This window comes from Protobothrops mucrosquamatus, unplaced genomic scaffold (assembly GCF_001527695.2).
Source record: "Protobothrops mucrosquamatus isolate PMUCROS unplaced genomic scaffold, P.Mucros_1.0 scaffold45, whole genome shotgun sequence".
Taxonomy (NCBI): Eukaryota; Metazoa; Chordata; class Lepidosauria; order Squamata; family Viperidae; genus Protobothrops; species Protobothrops mucrosquamatus.
Genome location: NW_015386427.1, coordinates 2,244,905 through 2,266,990, shown reverse-complemented (window position 1 = coordinate 2,266,990; position 22,086 = coordinate 2,244,905). Strand labels below are relative to the sequence as shown.

Sequence of the window (22,086 nt, the reverse complement as noted above, 5' to 3'; positions counted from 1 at the left end):
TGGCCCTTTGAGTGCAATCATAATGCTGAGGCAGCATTTCAGATAACCTAGTCCAGTGGTGGCGAACCTATGGCACGGGTGCCAGAGGCGGCACTCAGAGCCCTCTCTGTGGGCAAACGCATCATCGCCCCAGTCCTAGGCCTTCAGCTGGGTTTTATAAAACCTTTTCGCTTTAGGCCTCCGCCGCCATGTGCAAAAAAAAAAAGGTTCAATCAGTCAATTTCAACTTCTCGCGGGAAAAAAAAGATCTTGCAAAGTTGGAATTGATTGATTGAACTTTTTAGTCCCACCCAGTCTGCCATTACCACCGCAGCCATGCCCACCCGATGGGCCACGCCCACCCGGCACTCGATGATGCATAAGTGGGTTTTGGGTTGCAGTTTGGGCACTCAGTCTCTAAAAGGTTCGCCATCACTGACCTAGTCTAAAGCAGCTGCACTTCTTCTAATTGTATGAGTGACGAAAGTAAGGAAAAAGTAAGTACTTTTCCACACTATCTGTTACATAGACCTAAGTGTGTGGAGAGGCAAATAACTATGGAAGAAGTTAGTGCAAAGCTGATTAAAAGATGTAAGATCATCTGAAGTACAGTTACCAACAGGAGCAGTTCAGCTGTCTCCTTCTCACATACATTTTACATGAGCAACTTGCTCCCCCCATTACAATACAGAGATCCAAAGAAAATCTATGGTGATAGGAGAGAAAAGCATAAAATACTCATAAAGCATCTACTGTTACCCCTTCCCCAATTTAAAAAAAAATACTTACCTCACTAAAACTAGCTCAGTTCCTCCAGGGAGGTTAATAATCGAAATGATTAATGCAAAATGATGGAGCAAGCCTCCATACCTAAAGATGGCAATCACCTGTGACCCAAGGAAGACCTGGAAGTCCATTCCCTACCCATTACAAAGAGTGTCTCCTACCAAGGCCTCCACTAAGCCATTGTCCTATCTCCTTCATAGATTTAGAATAGCAATCTGACTTCATTATCTTTTGTTTGGAACTTTCCTATTTTCCAGCAACTATGGATTTGGTTTTTTTTGTATAGGCACCTCTTTTTTGTCTTCTTCCTCAAAACATTTTGGTCTACATATTGTGTTAAGACATAATTTTGAACCATGTGCCCTAGGTCACATATAGCTTTAACATATGCTTTATTAGATTTTATTCTTGCCTCTTTTTTAAGAACTAAAGAAATTTTATTTGGAGATCTCTCTTCAAGCTATTCTCAGTATAACATCCTGTGAGATAGATGGGATTGAGAAAGAACATCTGGTCCAAATCACCCAATAGGTTTCCATAAATAATAAGAATAAATGTCACATACATTCTTCTTTAACAGAGTGGCATTGAACAAGAAGAGCATATGCACGTTAGAACTGCTAAATATGTTTATGTGAGGGATGGTGGAGGATAAACAGATCGAATATTAGCTAATCCTTATTAAAAGAGATAAACAAAATTAAAAGAATAAAGTCAGAGGGTTAGAAGAAACTTTAGTGGTCATCGAGTTCAGTCTCTACCCAATATATGAATTCTCAGAAAGGTCTTTCTCAACCTTCACAACATTAAGAGCTGTGAGTCTTCAGTTCTCAGAATTCTCCAGGAAGGTGGAGTATTTGGGTAGTTGAAGGACAAAGGTTTTAAAATCGCAAAGGTTGAGAAACACTACCTCAGATAAATGGCTTTCCAATCTTTTTTTGAAAACCTCCATGATTCACAACTTTGGGAGGCAGCTCTCACAGTCAGGAAATTCCTCCTTATTTCAAATTTGGATCTTTCACTGTAGAAATCCAAAGAACCCACTGGTTCTTGTCCTATCCCTGGGTGCTCTGAAGAATTCACACCGTATTTTAACAATATATCTCCATGTATTGGAAGATTGCTACCATGTCTCCCCTTTTCAGCTTCAACATTCATGGTGATGTTGATGATTAGATTTATAAGCTGCCAAATTCACTTCAACAGTTTTCCTTCTCTCAACAATAGCATGGTACAACAGAAAGCTTGCAATAGTGGTGAATGAACCCAAAGCATTGATTCTTATACTGAGGTGATATGGGCATAACCTAGAGTATTTGTAACCAGTTGTTTGAGAATCTACTTTGGAATTGCTGCTGCTAAAACCTTTTTTTTCAACAATTTTTAAAATTTTATTCAAAATGTTAAAATACAAACTTCATTTTTTTTTGACAAAAACAAAACAAAATTAGATAAAATATTAAAAAAACATTTTAAAAAGTGTCCCTGCTAAGACTTTTATGTAAAACAACACTCTGGTTTCTTTCTGGGATTAATGACATTTTTCAAGACCAGGAAAAGGGGTAATTGGGTCAAACAGTGTAAGAATCTCTGGTCTAAAGCTAAGGCAAATAACATATCATTGAAAATTCAGAATTTGACTATCAAAATCAGCAGGACAAGGTAGTGACGTAAGATATCTAGCAATTGCTTCTTTCCATGTATACATGTTAAGTAATCACAGTTGAAATAATATATTACTTGAGAACAGGATTAGAGCCAATAGTTTAGTTTATCCTGCTGGAAAAAGGAGGATGCAAAGCAACCTAAGAAAAAGCAGAATGAATCTGAAATTTTTAAAGAAAATATGAACAGAAAGCAAACAATTCGTGTTTCAAAAAAATGGACCTGGGAAAGCGTATCATTACATAGAAAAGAGAGAGAGAAAAATACTTTTGATACTACCTGCTTTCTCTGAACAAGAGAATAAATTGGAAAAATGAAAGCAAAAAGAGAGGAATATATATTGAAAGATTTGGATCCAATATTTGGTATCTCTTTGCATCCAACGTAGATTTTCCCCACATAATCTATTATTAACACTTCAGGGGTGAGTGAGTGCATATGCCATCTTTCCGGATGCAAACTTGCTTCTGTTAAAGTACTGTAATTATAGCAACAGGCTTTTCAGCACTTGCTTACAATGTGTCGTGCCAGAAATCACAGCAATAGAAACTAATCACCACCTGGCTGGCTGTCCTGCCATTCAAAAGGAAAAGACAACCAAATGTGTAAAACAAGCCATCCAAATTTCAAAGCTGATACGGTACCTTCAGTTTCATTCACAGCATATTAAAGGGCTTAGCTACATGGAGCGGTTATTCCTTTGCTTTTTCTTGCTTCATGACTTTTTTTTCTTTGACTTACTCTTCATTATTCCTTTTCTGTATCTCGCATAATGTTGCTTTATGAGGATATGTACTATTTTTTCTTTTTCTTTTTTAAAAAAAGTAGCCAACAGAAGAGGGAGTAGTCTTCTAGCAAGAGAGTGTTATCTATAAGATGTAAGAAGAGTTCTTTCCAGTCCAATTCTAAAGATAGAAATAAACTCTTCTGTTTCTTCCATTCCAGCCACCATGGATTCAGCTGGAAAAAGGAAGTTATCTCTTCCCCTAAAGGGCTGCTGCCTTTTCTACGTATTCACTCTCCCCCCCCCACCAGTTTCCTCAGTCTGTTCTGCAAGGGCTAAAAACAGAATGTGTGCTTGTAAAGGTGCTTCCTTATACATTCTCTGTCCTTTCCCACCACTTCCTTCCTTAGAAACACTTATCTGAGGATTCTGAACAAGATACAAGCCATCTTCAAGTGACTCTTTTCTGGTTGTGAAACCTAGTAACATCCCCATCCATAGCAAACTGACTGCTGATCAGAAAATTAATTTCTAGGCAGAAGTGGACATTTTAACTCACCACCTATAGCATGACATACCTCCACTTGGCTACCAGAGATCCAGGCAAGAGGTATAGAGGAATCACTCCACAGGAAGCAACACATTGTTGAGTTTATAATATATTTATAAATGTTAATTCTTGCTATGTTAATAACTGCAGCAATGCTTTGAATTTGCTATACAAAGCATGCTCTTGAGGAATTCTCAAACAAATGCAGAATTCTAAGTCCCTATTTTCACAGGTGTTTTGCACCAATGATTAACTTCTGTTTCAAAATCCTATGCAATCTACTAAAATCAGGCAGCTCCCTTGCTGGCAATACTTTTCTGATGGAATTAATGTATTTTATTCAAAGAGAGTGGGCACTGGGATTTTGAAGGGGGAAAAGGTTTTTAAGGAAATATCTGATCTAAGCAGTAAAAAGTGGTGATTATTTCTCCTGGACAGCCTCCATTTGCACTATTTTAAAGTAGTCTTTTGTACCAGCAGTTATTTATTTTTAGTTTGGGAAAGCCTTGGTGATAAAGTGGCCATAAATAGTTCCCAAACTAAAATTAACTTGATGCTTCCATTCTGTTTTACAAAGCTAGATACCTTGGGAAAAAAGTTTTAAGGAAAAGAACAACTACTTTCCACAGTATGAAAGATTACTATTTAATATCCATTCTGGTACAGAAGTCTGAAAATTTACTGGAGCACCAGTAAAATCATGGGAAATAGAATGGGATAGGGATAGGGCTAAGAAATGGATGCTATATATTTCCCCAAATGTAGCAAAAGGTGAATATTTGCATTTGGCTTTACAATTTGTGGAAGTTAACGATCATCAGTGCTAAGACCTGGGGCTACAGTACAGTTCTATAAATGCTTACTCTGTAGTTCAGTTCCACTGGTTTCCCTCCAGGAATTACTGATAGTCTTCAACTTACAGCCATTCATTTAGCAACTATTCAAAGTCACCATGGTCACATGATCAAAATTCAGACACAATGGAAATTCTGGTCCCAATTGTGTTCATGAGTTGAGGGCTACCTGTATACCAAATATTGTGAGATTCCAATAGAAAAAAAGTCATACAATTCAGCTCTATCTATTATAGCCCGAACATCTCAGCAGGTATTATGGAAGGATCTAAGCTTCAAATACAATGAATCTATTTACAGTCTCAATAAATAAGCATTCTGACTTTTCATAAACAAGAAGTGGGCTGGCATATGCTGTTCAATCGTTCCCACCTGGTTACTTTTACCAGCAAGGGTAATTAAACAAAGTGCAGTTTACCTATTAGTTTCTTTGGCATGTTGTGTGAACCAGGATTTCTGGTACATCTCTATTAAACAAGAAATGGTAGGCAAAAACAAATCAAGGTTTTTAACTTGGACTTATTAGGAAGGAACATAGGTCAGCATTCCTGGTTCGAAAATGGTAGCAGTAACCAAATTATAGAAGAAGGTGCCAAGATTTGATTGTTCTTCCTAATCAAGATGCAACCTGAATGAATAGGTTTAGGAATACTAATGTTTATCTATACAAATCTATATGATTATTAGGTGGCACTAAAAGGAAACAGAAAACATTAACTCTTTGATACCATCTAGTGGTTACTCTAAGTTTGTAATCAGATCCAATAACCCTAGACATTATTGGCATGATGTATAATTGCAGCTAGTGACCAGTGCATAGCTTTTAGTAAACTATGATTTGGTTCAACACAACTGCTTTGATTCACACAACAGTACAGGCCCAAACAAAACAAAGTATAGTATGTTATTTACTAGGAAGATGGAGAAGAATATTTGTTGGCTCACAGCAGTTAGTTAAACTGGTAAGATTTTTGTTTCGTCTGGCACATGTCTTTTCAGTGTGTGATTCCTTATTAATGAATTTATCCATGGATTGCTTTTGGCTACTCCAATAAGTAATAAATGTATTTTTTTCAAACTGCTTTATGATCACTGTTTATGATTAAGAGTTACAATCAGTCCCAAGAGTAGTTACTTCTAGAATAAGTACAATATAATTATACAAGATGCAGAACTACAAGCTATCCAACCATGTATAACTCAGCATATGGCAGCAACCCAGGATGTATGATTACTTTGATTCAGTGTGTGTGAACCCAAAATATTTGATTGATACGCTATGTTGAACTTAAGTAAGTTATCTGAACTCAGACACTATGAAAAGAAAGTGATGGACAATTCTTAATTTGCCACTCAAGCTTAAGTTAAACATTTGCAACATTCCATCAATTTTACAGCCATTATTTAACCGGTCAAATGGCTAACCTTCTTTTTAACACTCTCTCTAATGTGACTTCTTTTAACACATTTGGCAAAATAATTAAGGGGGGAAAGACAAAGGGAGGTAATTTTCACACATTGGTGTCATTTTTATGGCCCCGCAGAAGCAGGTTCTCAAATGAGAGAACCAAAGAACACTAAATAAATGAAGGTCTTGCACTTACCCTTACATCTCCATTGATTGTTCTGGGCATGTGGTTAAAGACATGGGCAGGATCCTTGTTGTAAACTTTAAGGAAAGATTTGTCTTGAATATTCCTAGAATTAAAAATAAAACACACATGCACACATAAGGGAAGAAAGGACTTCATCTCAGCTCATTTACTTTATTTGAATAACCCAGGTAGTGACTGGTGAATGAAGAAGCTGCGCATTGCATGAACAATAAAAACACTGCTCACTCATACCCTGGAAGGGAATTTTATTCTAAGATGAACTCATTTCAAGTTTCATTAAAGATGCTGTAATAATAGTACAAAATCCAACACATTTCATAAATATTTTTATTGGCTTTTATCAGTACCTTATTACCAAGGCAGTCATATCTTGCCTCTGATTTGAAGGATCAGGATACATATTAAAATAAAGCATCAAAACAATATTTGTCAAAGATCCTTAGGAGTAAAATGCTTGAGTAACAAATTAACTCAAATCGTTTCAAATGCATAAAGTGAGATCCATTGCTGAATAAACGTAAACAGCTTTAAACTGCAAATATCTATAATACATGCTCAATATTAAAATGTTTTGTTTTTAAATTCTAAAGATGAATTTTCAGTTAACAAAACTGATATCTAACTCCATAAATTAAAAAGTCAATGGGTTTGCCATTTAGTTTAAAACCTACCTTACAGTTTACAGATTAGAGGTCTGCAGTAAATCCTGCTGTTTTCTCCTTCTGCAATAAAGGCCTACAAAGAATGTAATCTAAACACATTTATGTCTATTTAAAGTTCTGATGCCTTTTATTTAGTACCAGTCATCGTCAGAGAAACTGCATGTTACACTGAATTCCTCTGCTCCAGGTGCAGTTATATGTTTAGTGGGCTGATCTTAATCAGTAGGATTATCATTTTGTTGGAAGGGGGGGAAGAGAGAGACATGGTGAAGGATTTTTGGACAGGTCTAGTTTCTTTTAAAGTTACAGTGATGCTGGTAGTTGCTTTGAATCTGTAACTAGTTAGAACTTGCATTGCTTCTATCAAATTCAAGCAGTCTGCCAGGAAAAGTCAGAAAGCTGAAAAGACGAAACAATGTTCATTGTTAAGAAATGTAGGGTTAATTAGATGTTTAGATATAATGAAGTCAGCACTGAGCAGAAACCACAAGAAAAATATATACCCATGGGCAATGGAAGTTTATCGCAATTTACGATGGTGCTGAAAAAGTGACTTATGATCCATCCTTAAAGTTAGAACTGTTGCATTACCTCCTGGGGTCATGTAATTGTAATTTGTGAACTTGGCAATTGGCTCACATTTATGACCGTTCTTGTGTCCTGCAATCATGGGATCACAATTTGCAACCTTCCCAGGCAGCTCCTGACCAAGCAAAGGGGGAAGCCAGAGTTGCACAACTACAGGTAGTCCTCGACTTACAACAGTTCATTTAGTGACTGTTCAAAGTTACAACTGCACTGAAAAAATTGACTTATGACCATTTTTCACACTTACGACCATTGCAGTATCTCCCGTGACCATGTGATCAAAATTCAGATGCTTGGCAGCTGACTCATATTTACGATGGTTGCAGCGTCCTGGGGGTCATGTGATCATCTTTTGTGACATTCTTACAAACAAAATCAATGGGGAAGCCAGATTTAATTAACAACCGTGTTACTAATTTAATAACTGCAGTGATTCATAAAATGTTGTAAATGGGGCAAAATTCACAACAAATGACTCACTTAGCAAAAAAAAGTTAGGGCTCAATTGTAGTCATAAGTCTGTTTTGTGATTCACAATGACCACATTAAAAATGGTTGTGAAATCAGATCCAGTCATCTGATGATTCAGTTAATGACTGCAATGTTTAGTGACCAAAATTCTGCTCCCAACTGTGATCTGTCTGGCTGGGGAATTTGGGCACTGAAGTCCACATGTCTTAAAGTTACCAAAACTGAGGAACACTGAGCTAGCTCCTTCCTGCTTCCTGGTGTTTAGCATTAAAATTGATCAAGATAAACAAAGCTGTTCTAAGACAGCAGATCACAACTTTTCAATCACAACAATCTAAGGCTGAAATTGAATATGTAATAGAATGAAGAGGCAGCATTATTTCTATCATCTTCTCTTCAGTGTTAACTTTTTACCTGCAGATTGTCTGCATATCTTAGGAACACAAGAAGTTGCTTTTTTCAATTTTGTCAACATTAGCTGGCATTTCTGGCATGAGTCTTGCCACTCCTATTTGGACAGCACATCTGGAACCTACGTGCTAGGCTAAATAGGCAGGCACATAAACATGTACACCCACACAAATGACAACGTTCAAAATGTGTTCTTCCATCAGTAATCTGAAATTGCAAATTTACATCTCCAGGCTCTATCAGCTCATTTTTCCACACATGTAGATGTCTAAGCAACAGCCATCTGGCAGACTGCCTGCTGGGATCCTCTTTGTAGTGCAGAACACAAAACTGTCTGCAGAAAGTTTTTTCAACCTTAGGGCCCAACATTGAACACCCCCCCCCCCCGAGTATCTAGCTTGGTACCCCCTTTGCTTTTATAAAAATGCTGATTTTCACATATTTCATAGCCTTTTCAAGATTTTATGACAAGCTATTCAAATAATGTACAATATCTGAAAGGAAGGATAAAAGTCACCAGCAACAGCATTATCATAATAATTACAAAAATGACAACATTAAGAAAAGTCTGTTCTTTACAGAAATGTTTTCTGAGTAGGGAGTGCATGTAAGGGATGACTTTGTGACCTGGAGACTGCCTGGACTAGTCTCTGTAATTTTCTTGGCAAGATTTTCAGAAATGGTTTGCCCTTTCTTAGGGATGAGAAAGAGTGATTGGCTGAAATAACAATACAAATGACCATTGTTATTTCAAGGAGTTTAGTAGTATGTTTTTATTGCTCCTTCATATTAAGAAAAATCTAGAAGTTTAGAGTTCATTCTGAGCTAGCCTGCCTAGTATTTTACTCTTGTTTACTGAATAAGGGGGAGATGGGGGGAGGAATCCTCATATAGCTTCAAAACTTTTCTTGCTATGAAACTCTCAGACTCTCAGTTCCCATCCCAGAATCATATACCACTCAGTCAAGATCAGGTCTTGCAATCTCCTGCCCACAGTACAGTCATGATGTCGTGGTATCAGATTTGATAAAAACCTTAGGGTTGCTATGGTTTCTTACGAGCTTCTGCACAAAGTTCAACCACCCAACTTCCATTGGGTACTATGGAAAATGGCTGCCCTTGGTGTATCTTACTGTTATTAAGGAACTCCTTGCAATTTGTAAAAGATTTGGGTAACATCTTGCTTCGTATGCATGCTTTTTATGTTATGCTTTTAAATTTGTTTGCTTGAGCTAATAATAAAGCTTAAAATCCCTTTATTTACTGAAATGTTCATTGTCTTTGGATCAAAAAGAATCAATTGTCTTTCAGTAAACCAGTATTTTATTGCACACAGCTAATTACTGAACACAAAAACCCATCCATGGCAGCCATTTTGTGATAGCATCCAAACCATTTCAAACTCTTTGATTTAAACCTAAAATATTTGAATATCTTCAACACATGTGATATACACTTTCTTCTCATATTAAACATTTTCATACTTCAGAGGATAATCTCTGCCCTGATACTTGCCAAAACACTGGTCCAAGCTCATCCAGGTGGCTTCATGCCTAAGATGGGACCAGAACTCATGGTCTCTTGGCTTCTAGTCAGATGCCTTAACCACTACACCAAAATGGCTGTCAAAGAAATGTCTTCTGATCAATAAAGAAATCAGAGCTGCTTGGTGCATCCTGGGGGAAGAGGTGATGGCAAAAGGCACCAATCTGCCTTTTGGAAAACCAGTAATTTATTGCACACAGTTAATTACTGAATACAAAAAGCCATTCATGACAGTCATTTTATGAAAGCATCCAAGGCATAACTTCAAAGTCTATCTTTGATTTAAACCTAACATTTTTGAATCTCTTCAACTTATGTGATATACACTTGCTTCTCATATTAAACACGTTCCTACTATAGAGGATAAATATAAATGGATATATTTTGTTGGTAACAAGGAGGCATAGAATAACAGGAAGCATGTAGTATTTCCTAGACCACTGAAATTATTACAAAGTTCAGGATAATTTTAATTTGTTACATTTCTTTTTTAACCATTAAGATCTGTGGCCATATAATGCGCTGACACATATTTCAGAAACCTCCTGCAAATGATTAATTCAAATTTCTGGAAAGAGTAGTGGAGTACTTCTACATCAACTTATCAGATAGAAAAGAAAGAGAAAAATGAACCATTAAAGGCACAGATAATGTTTGCAAATATATCTTTCTAGATCAGAGGTCCCCAATCTTTTGGGCATCAGGGACCGGTTATGTGGAGAGAGATTTTTCCATGAACCAGAGGGGGTGTGGTTTTGTGTGCTGCCTGCATCCCACGGATGGGGCTTTGCTTGTTTGTGCGGTCCGGTTGCTGGCATGCTGCGGCCCAGTATCGGTCCATGGACCGGGGGTTGGAGACCCCTGTTCTAGACATTTTAGTTCTGGATTCATTCAACACTGGAAATGTCACAACAAAAAATTATTCCAGGCAGACTGAGATTCTTGAAAAAATATTGGAATATTGCATGATTTAAGGGTCCTTAGAATATTGCATGATTTAATCGTCTTCAGAATTTCTAACCATTTAAAATTTCTTTTTGTTTTTTAAAAAAACCTGGGAGTGGGAGGAATCATCAGGAGACACTACAAGCATCTTGGCACTTCTGGCCAACATATTGCCAATCTTTACAAAGAAACCTACCTCAAGCCATAGAATTTCACTTACCTCACATCACTTAATTCATAATAGATATTTCTGCTCTCATCCTTGATATATATTGCCACACTGGGAGATTCCAACATTTTCATTGTCAGTTGTTGGGGAAAGGCACTTACAAAGAGGGCACGAATAGTGTCTGTGCTTGTAATCTCATTGGGCATCCTTAGCTGTTTAGTTTCATCTCCATACTGAAGATATAAAACCCCTAGAAGCAAAAGAAAACATGAACAAAGCAGAGTTTCAAGCTTCAAACTAGACGCACACACTCATATATATTCTTTCAATTCAATATTGGAAAAAAAGATAGAATTCTCTGGGTTACTCATTATATTTTGTCAAATCATACTAAACTGTAAATGAATTTTTTATCCTGTACTCCTCCTTTACAACAGTTTTATTACAAGGTCCCAAAATTCACTATTTGCTGCAAACTCTGCAGTTTTATAAAGAAATTTTTACACTGTGTAAACCAATACATTTGTCCAATTTACATTCTAAAAGTGATGGAAGAGATGATGCTATTTATATCTCAATCCTGAGCACCACATGTAAAACTATTAATGTATAGGTAATCCCCAACTTACAACAGTTCATTTAGTGACTGTTCAAAGTTACAACTGCACTGAAAAAAGTGACTCATGATCAGTTTTCATATTTACAAACACAGCAGTATCCTCATGGTCACGTGATCCAAATTTGGATGCTTGGCAACTGGCACATATTTATGATGGTTGCCGTGTCCTGGGGTCATGTGATCTCCTTTTGTGACCTTCTGACAAGCAAAGTGAATGGGGAAGGCAGATTCACTTAACAACCCTGTTACTAACTTAACAACTTGCCACAATTGTTCACTTAACAATTGTGGCATGAAAGGTCATAAAATGGGACAAAATTCACAACAACTGTCTTGCTTAGCAACAGAAATTTTGGGCTCAATAGTAGTCATAAGTAGAGGATGGCTTGTATTGACCCTCAGGATCTGTAGGCTGTTCAGGTCTGGATGAAATGGAACAGACTTCGATTGAATCACTATGGCTGCTTGGACTCCTAGGATGGACTCTCCCTTGTGGATATTACAATCCTTGGTCTTAGATGAGGTTTCATTTTCCCAGTCAAGAGTGGTGTGCAATTTGGGAGTCCCTTTGCACTTGTAGTTACTGCTCAAAACATAGCTGTGGCCAGAAGGACTTTTGCAAGTGTTCATGTAATGCATCACTTTTGCCCTTTCCTAGAGTGGGAGGCTCCAGAATTCTTCACGACTGGAATAATGCAATCATGAAGTGACTCACACCCAGGTCATTTCATGATTGAATAATTGCAATCCATTGTACATAAAGCTGCCTTTGAACACCACCCAGAAGCTACAATTGGTTCAAAATGTAGCATCATAAGCAGTAATGGGTATCTCCAGGTGTGCCTATGTGTCACCACTGCTATGGGAGCCACACTGGTTGTCAGTCAGTTTCTGAGTACAATTCAAGGCTCTAGTTATTATTCATAAAGCCCTATATGGCTCCGGACTGGAATATCTGAGTGACTGCTTCTTTCCAATCATTTCTACCTGCTCAATATATACCAGCATAGTGGCTATGCCCCAGGTCCCCTCCCTTAAATGCATGCACACACGCACACGAAACAGCATCCACCAGGTGACAAGGATGGTGCTATCTCTCTTTGGGTTCTAGAAAATGTTGAAAAACTGGCTTTGATCCCAGGCATAGGGTTGATGTTTATGATTTAAGGTCCCTGTTTTGTTTTGTTGATTTTATAGTTTAGTTCTTTTTAGATAATGATTTAATGTTTTAATGTGACAGTAAGGGTTTTCCCAAGTCCAATACATAATCTATTACCTGTGCAAGCAGTGAAGCAGAGAGCAGTACGAAAGTGAGGAAAATACAGCATCATGACATAATTTGCTGAAAGGCAAACTGAGAAACTGTCGACAGACAAATATCTGCATATCCAAAGATAATACAACATCCTTTACTGAGGGCATTGGAGAAAAGCAGAATATAATGATTAACACTTCCTGTAAAGTTGGATAAATTCCTTCACAGACAGCAATTATTCTTGCCATCCTCAGCGTTAACTTTTCCAGGGACAATTTCAGAACTGTTCTTGAGGTCACCTTCATGATCTTTGTGGTAGTTCTAATCCAAACTTTAAGCATTACTTGCCATTAGTTGTTCTCACCTAATTATAGGTACTCCATACAGTTTAAGACAAGACCAGAAACAGAAATCTGTAATATTTTTGTCTTTACATACTGTTAGCACTATCCTCTATACTTATGGTTTTTTAAAAAATCCCAACAAGTCAATTCAAAATTACTATGGCAACATGCTTTTATTTGGAATAAAGATGTGTATACTTTTGCTGTAATCTTCACTGGATTTGAAATTAAGCACATGTTTAAACTGAAGTAATCGCCCTATAAAAATGAATTGGGCTGGGGTAAAAAAATAATTCCATTTTACCTATATAAACCGTACTACAGTAAGTCAATCTTATTCCTAAATGTATGACCATAGAATTACAACGCTAAGTTTGTTCTTAGATCTCTGCATTGCTTACTAAACTAAACTATATTGTGGCATACAGATTTCTACATGCACAATATATGGTAAATTCTCAATATGCTACTTTCCTAAACATCATAAAGTCTTATCAAGTTTTGAGGATTAGTTGTAAGTCCCTTTCTTCAGCACTATCATAACTTTGAACAGTCACTGAACAAAAATTCGTAAATTGAGGACTAGCTGTATTATAAAAAGAATATCACTGAATGATCTTTATGTTCTTTCAACAAATTACCATTGGTAACTTCATTGATTTTCATTGTAATAGGAATGCTTGGGGAATATGTATTTTACTTTAAGTCAGCTTAGATGTCCCTGTATAGATGGGTAACATGTTCTTATGTCCTTACCCAGAGAAAAACCACTTTTATCCAAATTAGGGGTAATTTACTCAGGTTTGGGAAGCACTATGCTAGGATGTCAACCTTTTCAGCCAATAAATAATGCAGGATAGGAAATTGGTGTCCCAGAACATCCACGGGACACCAGGTTGGGAATACAGACTTTGATGTTATGGAGAAATACATTGTCTTAAGCCACCAAGGAGAACAGGATACATTTGTAAAAGCATCTTGATATAGGTAATCTGAGGCACAACTCTAGCCATAGGAGTTTAGAAATCAGATAATACTTTTCCAAAAATGTGCCAGACTCACTGAACTGGCCTATAAGGGACTTTGATGATGTGATCCTATTGCTCCTGCTAAAACCTATACAGTGCTCATAAGACATACCAGGTGTACCAATCACTTTAATTAAGTCAGGACATTATAACTGCCTTTTCATACAGAAGCTTCTGGGCACATTGCTAAACAATGTTCATTAACATTGCCTGCATAATTTATGTTTACCAAGGAAGTAATGCCAAACAGTATTTTAGCTCTGTCTATTGCCTTTTTTTCAGGTGCATTTTCAAGATATCTGTTTATATACAATGGAAGAGCAGATTAAAGCAACAGACAAATGTGATTACACAGGTTTATTTGGGACTGTGTATATTTCATACTTCCCCTGAGGACACATTCCCCAAAATAGACACATAAGCATAATCAATGGTGCATAAACCATTTTTAAAAATCAGTAGCACCAGTCTAAATACTGATTAAGTTGAAAAAAGTATTTCAGTCCTGCAAAACATTTACTCAAAGATAAAGTATATTTCATTTTAAATCCTATTCATCTACAGAAGACAACACAGGAGGTTTATGAAAAAAATAAACAAGAAAAATGTGGCCACATTTGTGCTAGGTAGTTTCCTGGGAGTCTTTTGTTTCAAATCAGTAATTAAAGCTCATTGTTTGGGCCTGTTTTCTTGAAGACCTGCCAGTATTGGCTTTAAATATAATTAACTAGGACTTTCATGCGTCAAGAAGTCAACAGAAAGGACAGATGTGACATAGCAGAAGCTGTTTGTAATAAAACTCCATGGGAGAAAATAAGACCACCATAGTAGCAATGGGGCAAAGATATGAACTGATAAAATCAGTCAGAAAGTATATGGATCATGGATAACAGTGATATTAAATCACTGTGTATGATTTAAACACTCCAAAAACTATTTCTGATACTATAGTACAGCCTTCCCCAATCTTGGCATTTTCCATAAATACATAAGTTCAACTCCCCACCTAGCTTAGCATGGATGTTGCTGAGAATTCTGGATGTTGTGCTACTTGAAACATCAAGAGATTGTTATAATCTTACAAAAAATAGGAAGGATGATCTCCTTTAAGACTGGAGTCTTGGTGGTGAGGTCTTACAGCTATCACTTTTACATTCCTTGTGCTAGACTAGGGGTGTCAAACTTGCAACGTCATGTGACGTGTTGCGACGTATCGTGACTTTTTTGCCATTGCTGGCAATGGGATGGGTGCGGTTTCGCCATGACACATCCGACCCACAGGCCAGCAGTTTGACACCCTGTGCTAGACTTTTTGAGTGCTTTCCCCCTGACAGAAATCATGACTTCAACATATCAATAGTCCTCGATTTACAACTGGTTGCTTTGAGACTGTTTGAAGTTACAACGGACATACCTGGGGGCTATTCACAACCTTGATTCAAAGTTTAAATGATCAGTTCTCTCCCCCACCCCCATGGTCATGCTTTTGGCTCTGTGAGATAAAGTTCCTCATTTCTGGTATGTAACATTAATAACCCTTTCTTTTCCTTTATCCCATTTATATGTTCCACACATCTGAGGGTCACATTGGAAACATTTTGTTCAGTTTATTGACTTGTTCAAATTGCTTTTGGGAATATACCGTAATATTGACATTTTTTCATACAGAAATAATAAAATCAACAATTCTAAGCAGAAAAAACCACTTTTTAAATCATTATAGAAGAGAAAAGATGAGCCAAGCATAACAGATAAAATTTAGATTAAAAGTCTGCCCTCAAATCTACTCAAACCCAAAGATTAAGAGTTGTGTCAATTTTATCCAGATGTATCTCTCTAACTGGTAAATAGGTGTGTTAACAATAAACTTTTTCCCATCTCAGAAGAATTTGACTCCTCATTTGAGATGCTCTTCAAAGTGAAAAGGAACACCATTCAAAATACATTCAAGACTTTGCACGATAAGCAAAAGTCATGTGGACTGAAATCAACATTATCAACTCTGGTTACAAAGCCAAAGTTCTTGGGATGACATTGGTTTATAACCCAAAGTCATGAGCTGCCATTTCAGGTGTTTCTGTGCAGTCTCAATATAGGCATATCTGTATAACTGCACAAGTATAAATATTTAATTTTAGATGTTGCATTAATAAATGGAGATTTTTTTTAAATTTTTAATCAAAGATACCTAAAGAAAAAAAATCAAAAATACAAAATATTTTAGTAAAAAATAAGTAAAGAAAAATACTGTGTATATATATACAAATACGCCATATATGTAAAGTCAATGGAGTTGAATAGTAGCATGATATATGAAGGAACAATATTGTTCTCTTGTTGTTCAAAGCAGTCATATGGCACTGAAAATATTTGCTGGGGTAGACAGTCAAACTGAAGATTAAGGGAATCTTCCAGTAGAGCTTCTAGCTTTGGTAAATTGAGGTGGACTCTAGGGTTATAGAAAAACTAAAGAAATAGATCCTTCAAACCCCTCACTTACCCATTCATGTGATAAATGATCAAATAAATATGAATTAAAAAAATTAAGTAACCTTCATCCTGCCCTTAACAATTTTATAGTAGGGTAGGAGGTAATGGTGATGGCTTCCAATAGCCACATATATAAATGTTACTTAAAGATATTAGACAACCAGTCTAACTAGGAAACAAATATTACTTTCTCCTGTAAAAATATTTTTTTTAAAATAAAATAGCATCTATCAGTTGCCCATAAATTAAAATTTGGGGGAGCGAATGAAGAAAGAAAAAAAATACAGAGAGGTCAGACATCATTTATCTTTTTGGCCCAGGCAAAGTCAGCAAAGAGCCTGCATTGCATGGGTGGATCAACTGGTTGAAAGTTAACAAAATCTGGGGCAATTTTTCCAACTCCTAGGCTCATCGTGCTATAGAATTATACTACTACTAATAATCCCCTAGTGAGGCCATATGTTGACTTCACTGTGTGGCTTGCATAGTCTGAGGAGAATGAGAACTGTCAGAGATTCAACCACAGAAGACAGGTTTCATGAGAGGATTTAGATGAAGAATGTGTTTCCCATAACAACTGGGTTTGGGCTATCCTAATGGCCCCAAGAGGATAGGCTATTACATAGGACAAGTGCCACAATAAAGAAGGAACATCTTCTGGGTCCCATCAGATGACCTTGTTTAGTAGAAAGGGCCTAGAGCATGTCCATCCTCTTGGAATCTGTGAGACAGGCAAAAATAATCAGAGATGAATAGTTCAGCAAATAATTGGTTCTATATCAGGAAAGGCTTTATAGGGGAATTGCACCTGAAAATTGATTGGGAGCTAATTAATTAAAGAAAAGTAGTGTTAAAATGAATTACAATGGTGTGCATGTAATTATGCCACTGGATTCTGAACCTCTGAAAGATTTTAAAGGGCACCTTAAAGCTGAATTCATTGCAGAAACCTAAGCAGGAATTGACCCAAGGCATGAGTAATCTTCAGGAAAACCTCTCAGTCAAGGAACAAAGGCAATTGGAGCATAAGTTAAATTCGTGCAAAGACTTTCCTGGCCACAATTGCTACCTGCTCCTTAAACAGAGGCCAAGAGTCTAGGACCCAAAAGAAAACACCAAGAGTCCCCAGATTGTGTATCAGCTCTATCCAGAGAAGAGTTATCCTATCTACAACTAATGATGCAATACCTGCAAATCTGGGATGCCCTAAAATCCATAGCTACCTGATCATGTTAGAGTTAAGCTGAAATCTGTGCTTCCACTCTCCAGATCTTATAGCCTCCAGAAATGAAGAAAGAACATTGACAGCATCATTTGATTTGTTAGAGATAATACTGTAGATATATATCTGAATATTATCAGCATGTTGATGATACCTAACCCTATGGCCCCAAATGATCTTATCTAGTAGCTTCATGTAGAAGTTAAAAAAAACTTGAGACAGAACTGAGACCTCTTCTCTCCCAATAGCAGATGAAATTGTCCTCAGAGGAAGGAGAACCACTACAACATCATGCCCATACTCTCAACCCTCTTGGCCAGTCCACAAGGATATTTGTTATGATTAATGGCATCAAACGCCATTAAGAGATGAATAGGGGCTGGACAAATCATCACTATACTGATCTCTCCAGAGATCATTAACAAGTGCAGTCAGTGGTTCTCATTATTACATCCAATTGTAAAACCAAGGGCCCAATTAATCTATTTTCTACAAATTCAGGATGTTCTGAAGTGGTAACTTATTTTTTCAATAACCTTATTTTTTCAATAATATTATGAAGCAACAATATTGTCAAGGTAGAGTAAGAGCAATTATGGAAGGAGCCACTGAGTAGAATTGGCAGGAAAGCCCAAAATACATCAGAATCAAATTAGCATACTAGAATGTAAGTCTAATAATAAACCTAACCTTTCAAATATGAAGATAACATCCAGAGCTTATAAAATTAAAGTCCATAGTTCAGCCAGTGATGAAATCAAGATCTTCATAATTCTACCAGCCTCTGAATATGACATAGGCATTATTTAGAACACACTGGATCAAAGAATTGGTATCCCACTTGAATTTAATTACTAGTACTGGCATATGGCCCAAATAAACTTAGAATGCACAATTAACTAAATTCTGCAATTAGAACAAAGTCCTTAGGATAATACATCAGACATGTCAAACACAAGGCCCGGGGGCCGGATGCAGCCCGCGAAGTGGTTTCATGTGGCCCACGAAGCCATCCTGGAAACAGTGAGGGAATGGCCCCTGCTGCCTTGACCATGGCCCAGGCCAGCTGGGAGCCAATGTACAATTTTGTGGTGGCCATCTATGCTGAAACGCATTCAGTCTTAGCTCCACAAGCCCCCCCCCCGCATGGCCTGAGAGGAACACCATGCCTTGGCACTTGCCCTGGTCCCACCCCCTTCTGCCAGAGACCCTGAGATCTGTCCCACTCCTGCCCAGACCCCCACAGGCACCCTTGATGCGAACGATGTAGAGCTGCCCACACCCACCCAGTAGGCCACACCCATTCCATCCACGCCCACCCAGTAGGCCACACCCACCCTGGCCACACCCACCCAGCCCCCTGAGGGCAACCACAGTGCTGATGCGGCCCTCAATGAAATTGAGTTTGACACCCCTGATGTACATGATACATACATATTCGTCCTTTTTTATAAGTTGTCATTACAATTGGAACATCATAAGAATTTCTGTTGCTAAGCAATGTGATTGTAACACGTGACCACCTCACTAAGCAATAGCAGTCCCTGCAACCCCAGTTTGCTGACATTAACTGAATCCCACAGTTAGTGGATCAAAGTCAATGGAAGTTGAAAATCCCAGGCAAATAGGAAGATAAGTGGCTGCTGCTGGGTGGGGGAGAGAGTGAGGGAGTACACTGGGTTCAGGGGAGGGTAAGGGGGAATGTATGAGGATTTGTGAGAAGTGCTATGTGAGTCAAGGAGATTGCATGGGGATGTGTGAGAAATGTGCATGCTGTATGAGAGATACCACAAAGGTCAGGGAGACATAGAGGTACTTGAAGGGCTAACATGATACAAGCTCAGAGAGCTGGGGAGGATGCAAAGGTGGGAGAGAATTACTGCACTGATTTTCTGGGAAAGCTGGCAGGAAAGGCAGCAAATGGTGATCACGTGATCATGAGGTGCTTCTCAACTAGTCATAAGTGCGAATGGATTGCCAAACACTGAGATTGCGATCATGTGATCACAGGGTGCTGGGACAGCTGTAACTCCAAGCATCAGTCATAATCATCATTCATTCAACACCTTTGTAAGTTCATACAGTCAATAGGAAAATGGTCATAAGTCAAGACCTGCATTCAAAGTGTTATATTGTTCATGGTGCAAAACAAGACCAAACCAGGACTAAATACCTTAATTGTATATCTGAGCATACATCTATCAGGATATTTAATCATCAGGTTCCTAAATAGCTGCACATCTCTTTTCTGTAATATGCAGTCCTAGTGTGAGAAGGACAACTACTATAGAATTATTCTATACAAGAGGCCATGTCAGACAACTAATTCCAAACTTGCAAATTGTGTTTTCAGTAGTACAGTAGTGGCCAAAATTGTGGAAACCTTTTGGGAAAAGTGTATTTTTGAGCTTTGATGGCTAATAACACCACTTTTATTTTGGAGTAGTACCATAAAATTATATATCAATGGAAAGATAATTTAATCAAGAATGTAATGCAACAAAGTTTGTTCAATTGTTTGTACTGTATTCTATGAAAAGTTATAGTCAAATAACCAGAAAAAGGAATCACAACTTGCTTAGGTTGGTATTAGGTAGCTTTCCTTCATCTGATTGTAGCCAATGAGCATGAGTGTTTAGAGAGCCAATCAGGTGTCATCTTGTTTTGGCAATGAGCCAATCAGATCACAGTAGAATTCAGTTACTAATGTCATGTATTGAAGCTGAGAGGAGGACATTTGTCAGTGTGTTATGTGATCACTATCAAGTTGGTTGGGTTTTTTGTGTTCTTTCATTTAGTGAGCTTGTAAACGTAATAAAAAAAGTAATGGTGCAAAGAGTTGACTGGTCGCCCAGAAAGCGATGTAAAATAGTATTATTAAGTGAAAAGGCTACAGTTATAAAGAAATTAGAAGAAAATTGGTGGAAGCTTAACCAAAGGTGGGATTTCTACTGTACACTTTTCCCAAAAGGTTTCCACAATTTTGGCCACTACTGTATGTTCTTCCGTTTGGAATCCTTCAGATACATTAGTCTCCGACAATCATAATTCCCAGGCAGTCCAACACATCAGAAGGGCCCCAGGCATGAGAAGGCTAATGTAATAACTAAAGTAGATTAATTACTTCAAAATATATGGAAGAACAGCCTTTTTTTTAATTCTTGGTCTGCCTTGGCTTTGGAGAAATCAGTTAAGTATTTGAATTACATTTTTTTAGACTGTTTAAGAAAGTCTGTTATATATCAGATATCAAAGCAATCTTGGGGGAAAAATGGCCCAGGACTGTTAGCATAATAAATAAACCACTACATTCACAGTTTATGAGCAGCTCTGTGATTAATGACCCACGCATCTAATTTTATCCTACTCTGCACATTGGGATCTGGGATCCTGCTGGACAGAAGCAACATTATGACAGTAACCTTTTGCCTGCCTCAGCAATTGGTATTCACTGCCTTATATAGAAAACAGCCTGGTTGTATTATGATAGTATTTTGCCTCCTCCTTGAGTAGCTAATTGTAAGCATTGATTCCAAACCAATTAAACTGCAAGATGCTGTTCAAGGCAAAAGGGATGTCCTGGGCTGGGGACTAATAAAATTCCTGGCTCAACAAGTCTTGTCTAAAAGAAGAGAGGATACTTCTGTAACTCGTGGGGCATGGAGCTCAGGGACCTGCATCAGAAATCTGATAAATGTCCCTCCCTTCTCTGGCAATAAATGCATGTACAAAATAAATTAAAAATTTACTCTCTATCCTGCAGCTTGAAGCAGATTTAGCCCATATTTAAACAGCATAGAGACCCTCTCACTGCAATCCATCCACAATACTTTTGTTTGTTTGTAGGAAGTTCTCTACTTAACAACCATAATTAGGACCGGAATTTCATTTGGTGGTTATTAAGAGAGTCAAGTCCGATTTTATGACCTTTTTTTGCCACGGTTAAGCAAATCATTGTAGTTATTAAATTTATGGAATTGTTACAATATGCAACATTGAATGTTCAAGACAACCCAGAGACGTGGAATATAGCAGAGTGCAAAACACAAATATCAATGAAATATCATTTCAGAATCTATGTATCACTTGGGTATAAATTTAACATTAAGATAACTTTGACCAAAACCCCACCTTAATTTCAGGCCTATTGGGCACCTATAATT

General features: G+C 37.5%; 1 protein-coding gene across 1 annotated transcript in view; it reads right to left on the bottom strand.

Annotated features, from left to right (window-relative positions):
* Nucleotides 1–22,086, bottom strand: part of KIAA1217 (KIAA1217 ortholog) — a 172,818-nt gene that overhangs the window by 83,512 nt on the left and 67,220 nt on the right. Inside the window, exons 3-4 of the mRNA XM_015811568.2 lie at nucleotides 11,017–11,215; nucleotides 6,163–6,256 (exon numbers count right to left, since the gene is read on the bottom strand). Of these exons, the coding sequence (XP_015667054.1) occupies nucleotides 6,163–6,256; nucleotides 11,017–11,215 (293 nt within the window). The remainder of the gene's footprint in view (nucleotides 1–6,162; nucleotides 6,257–11,016; nucleotides 11,216–22,086) is intronic.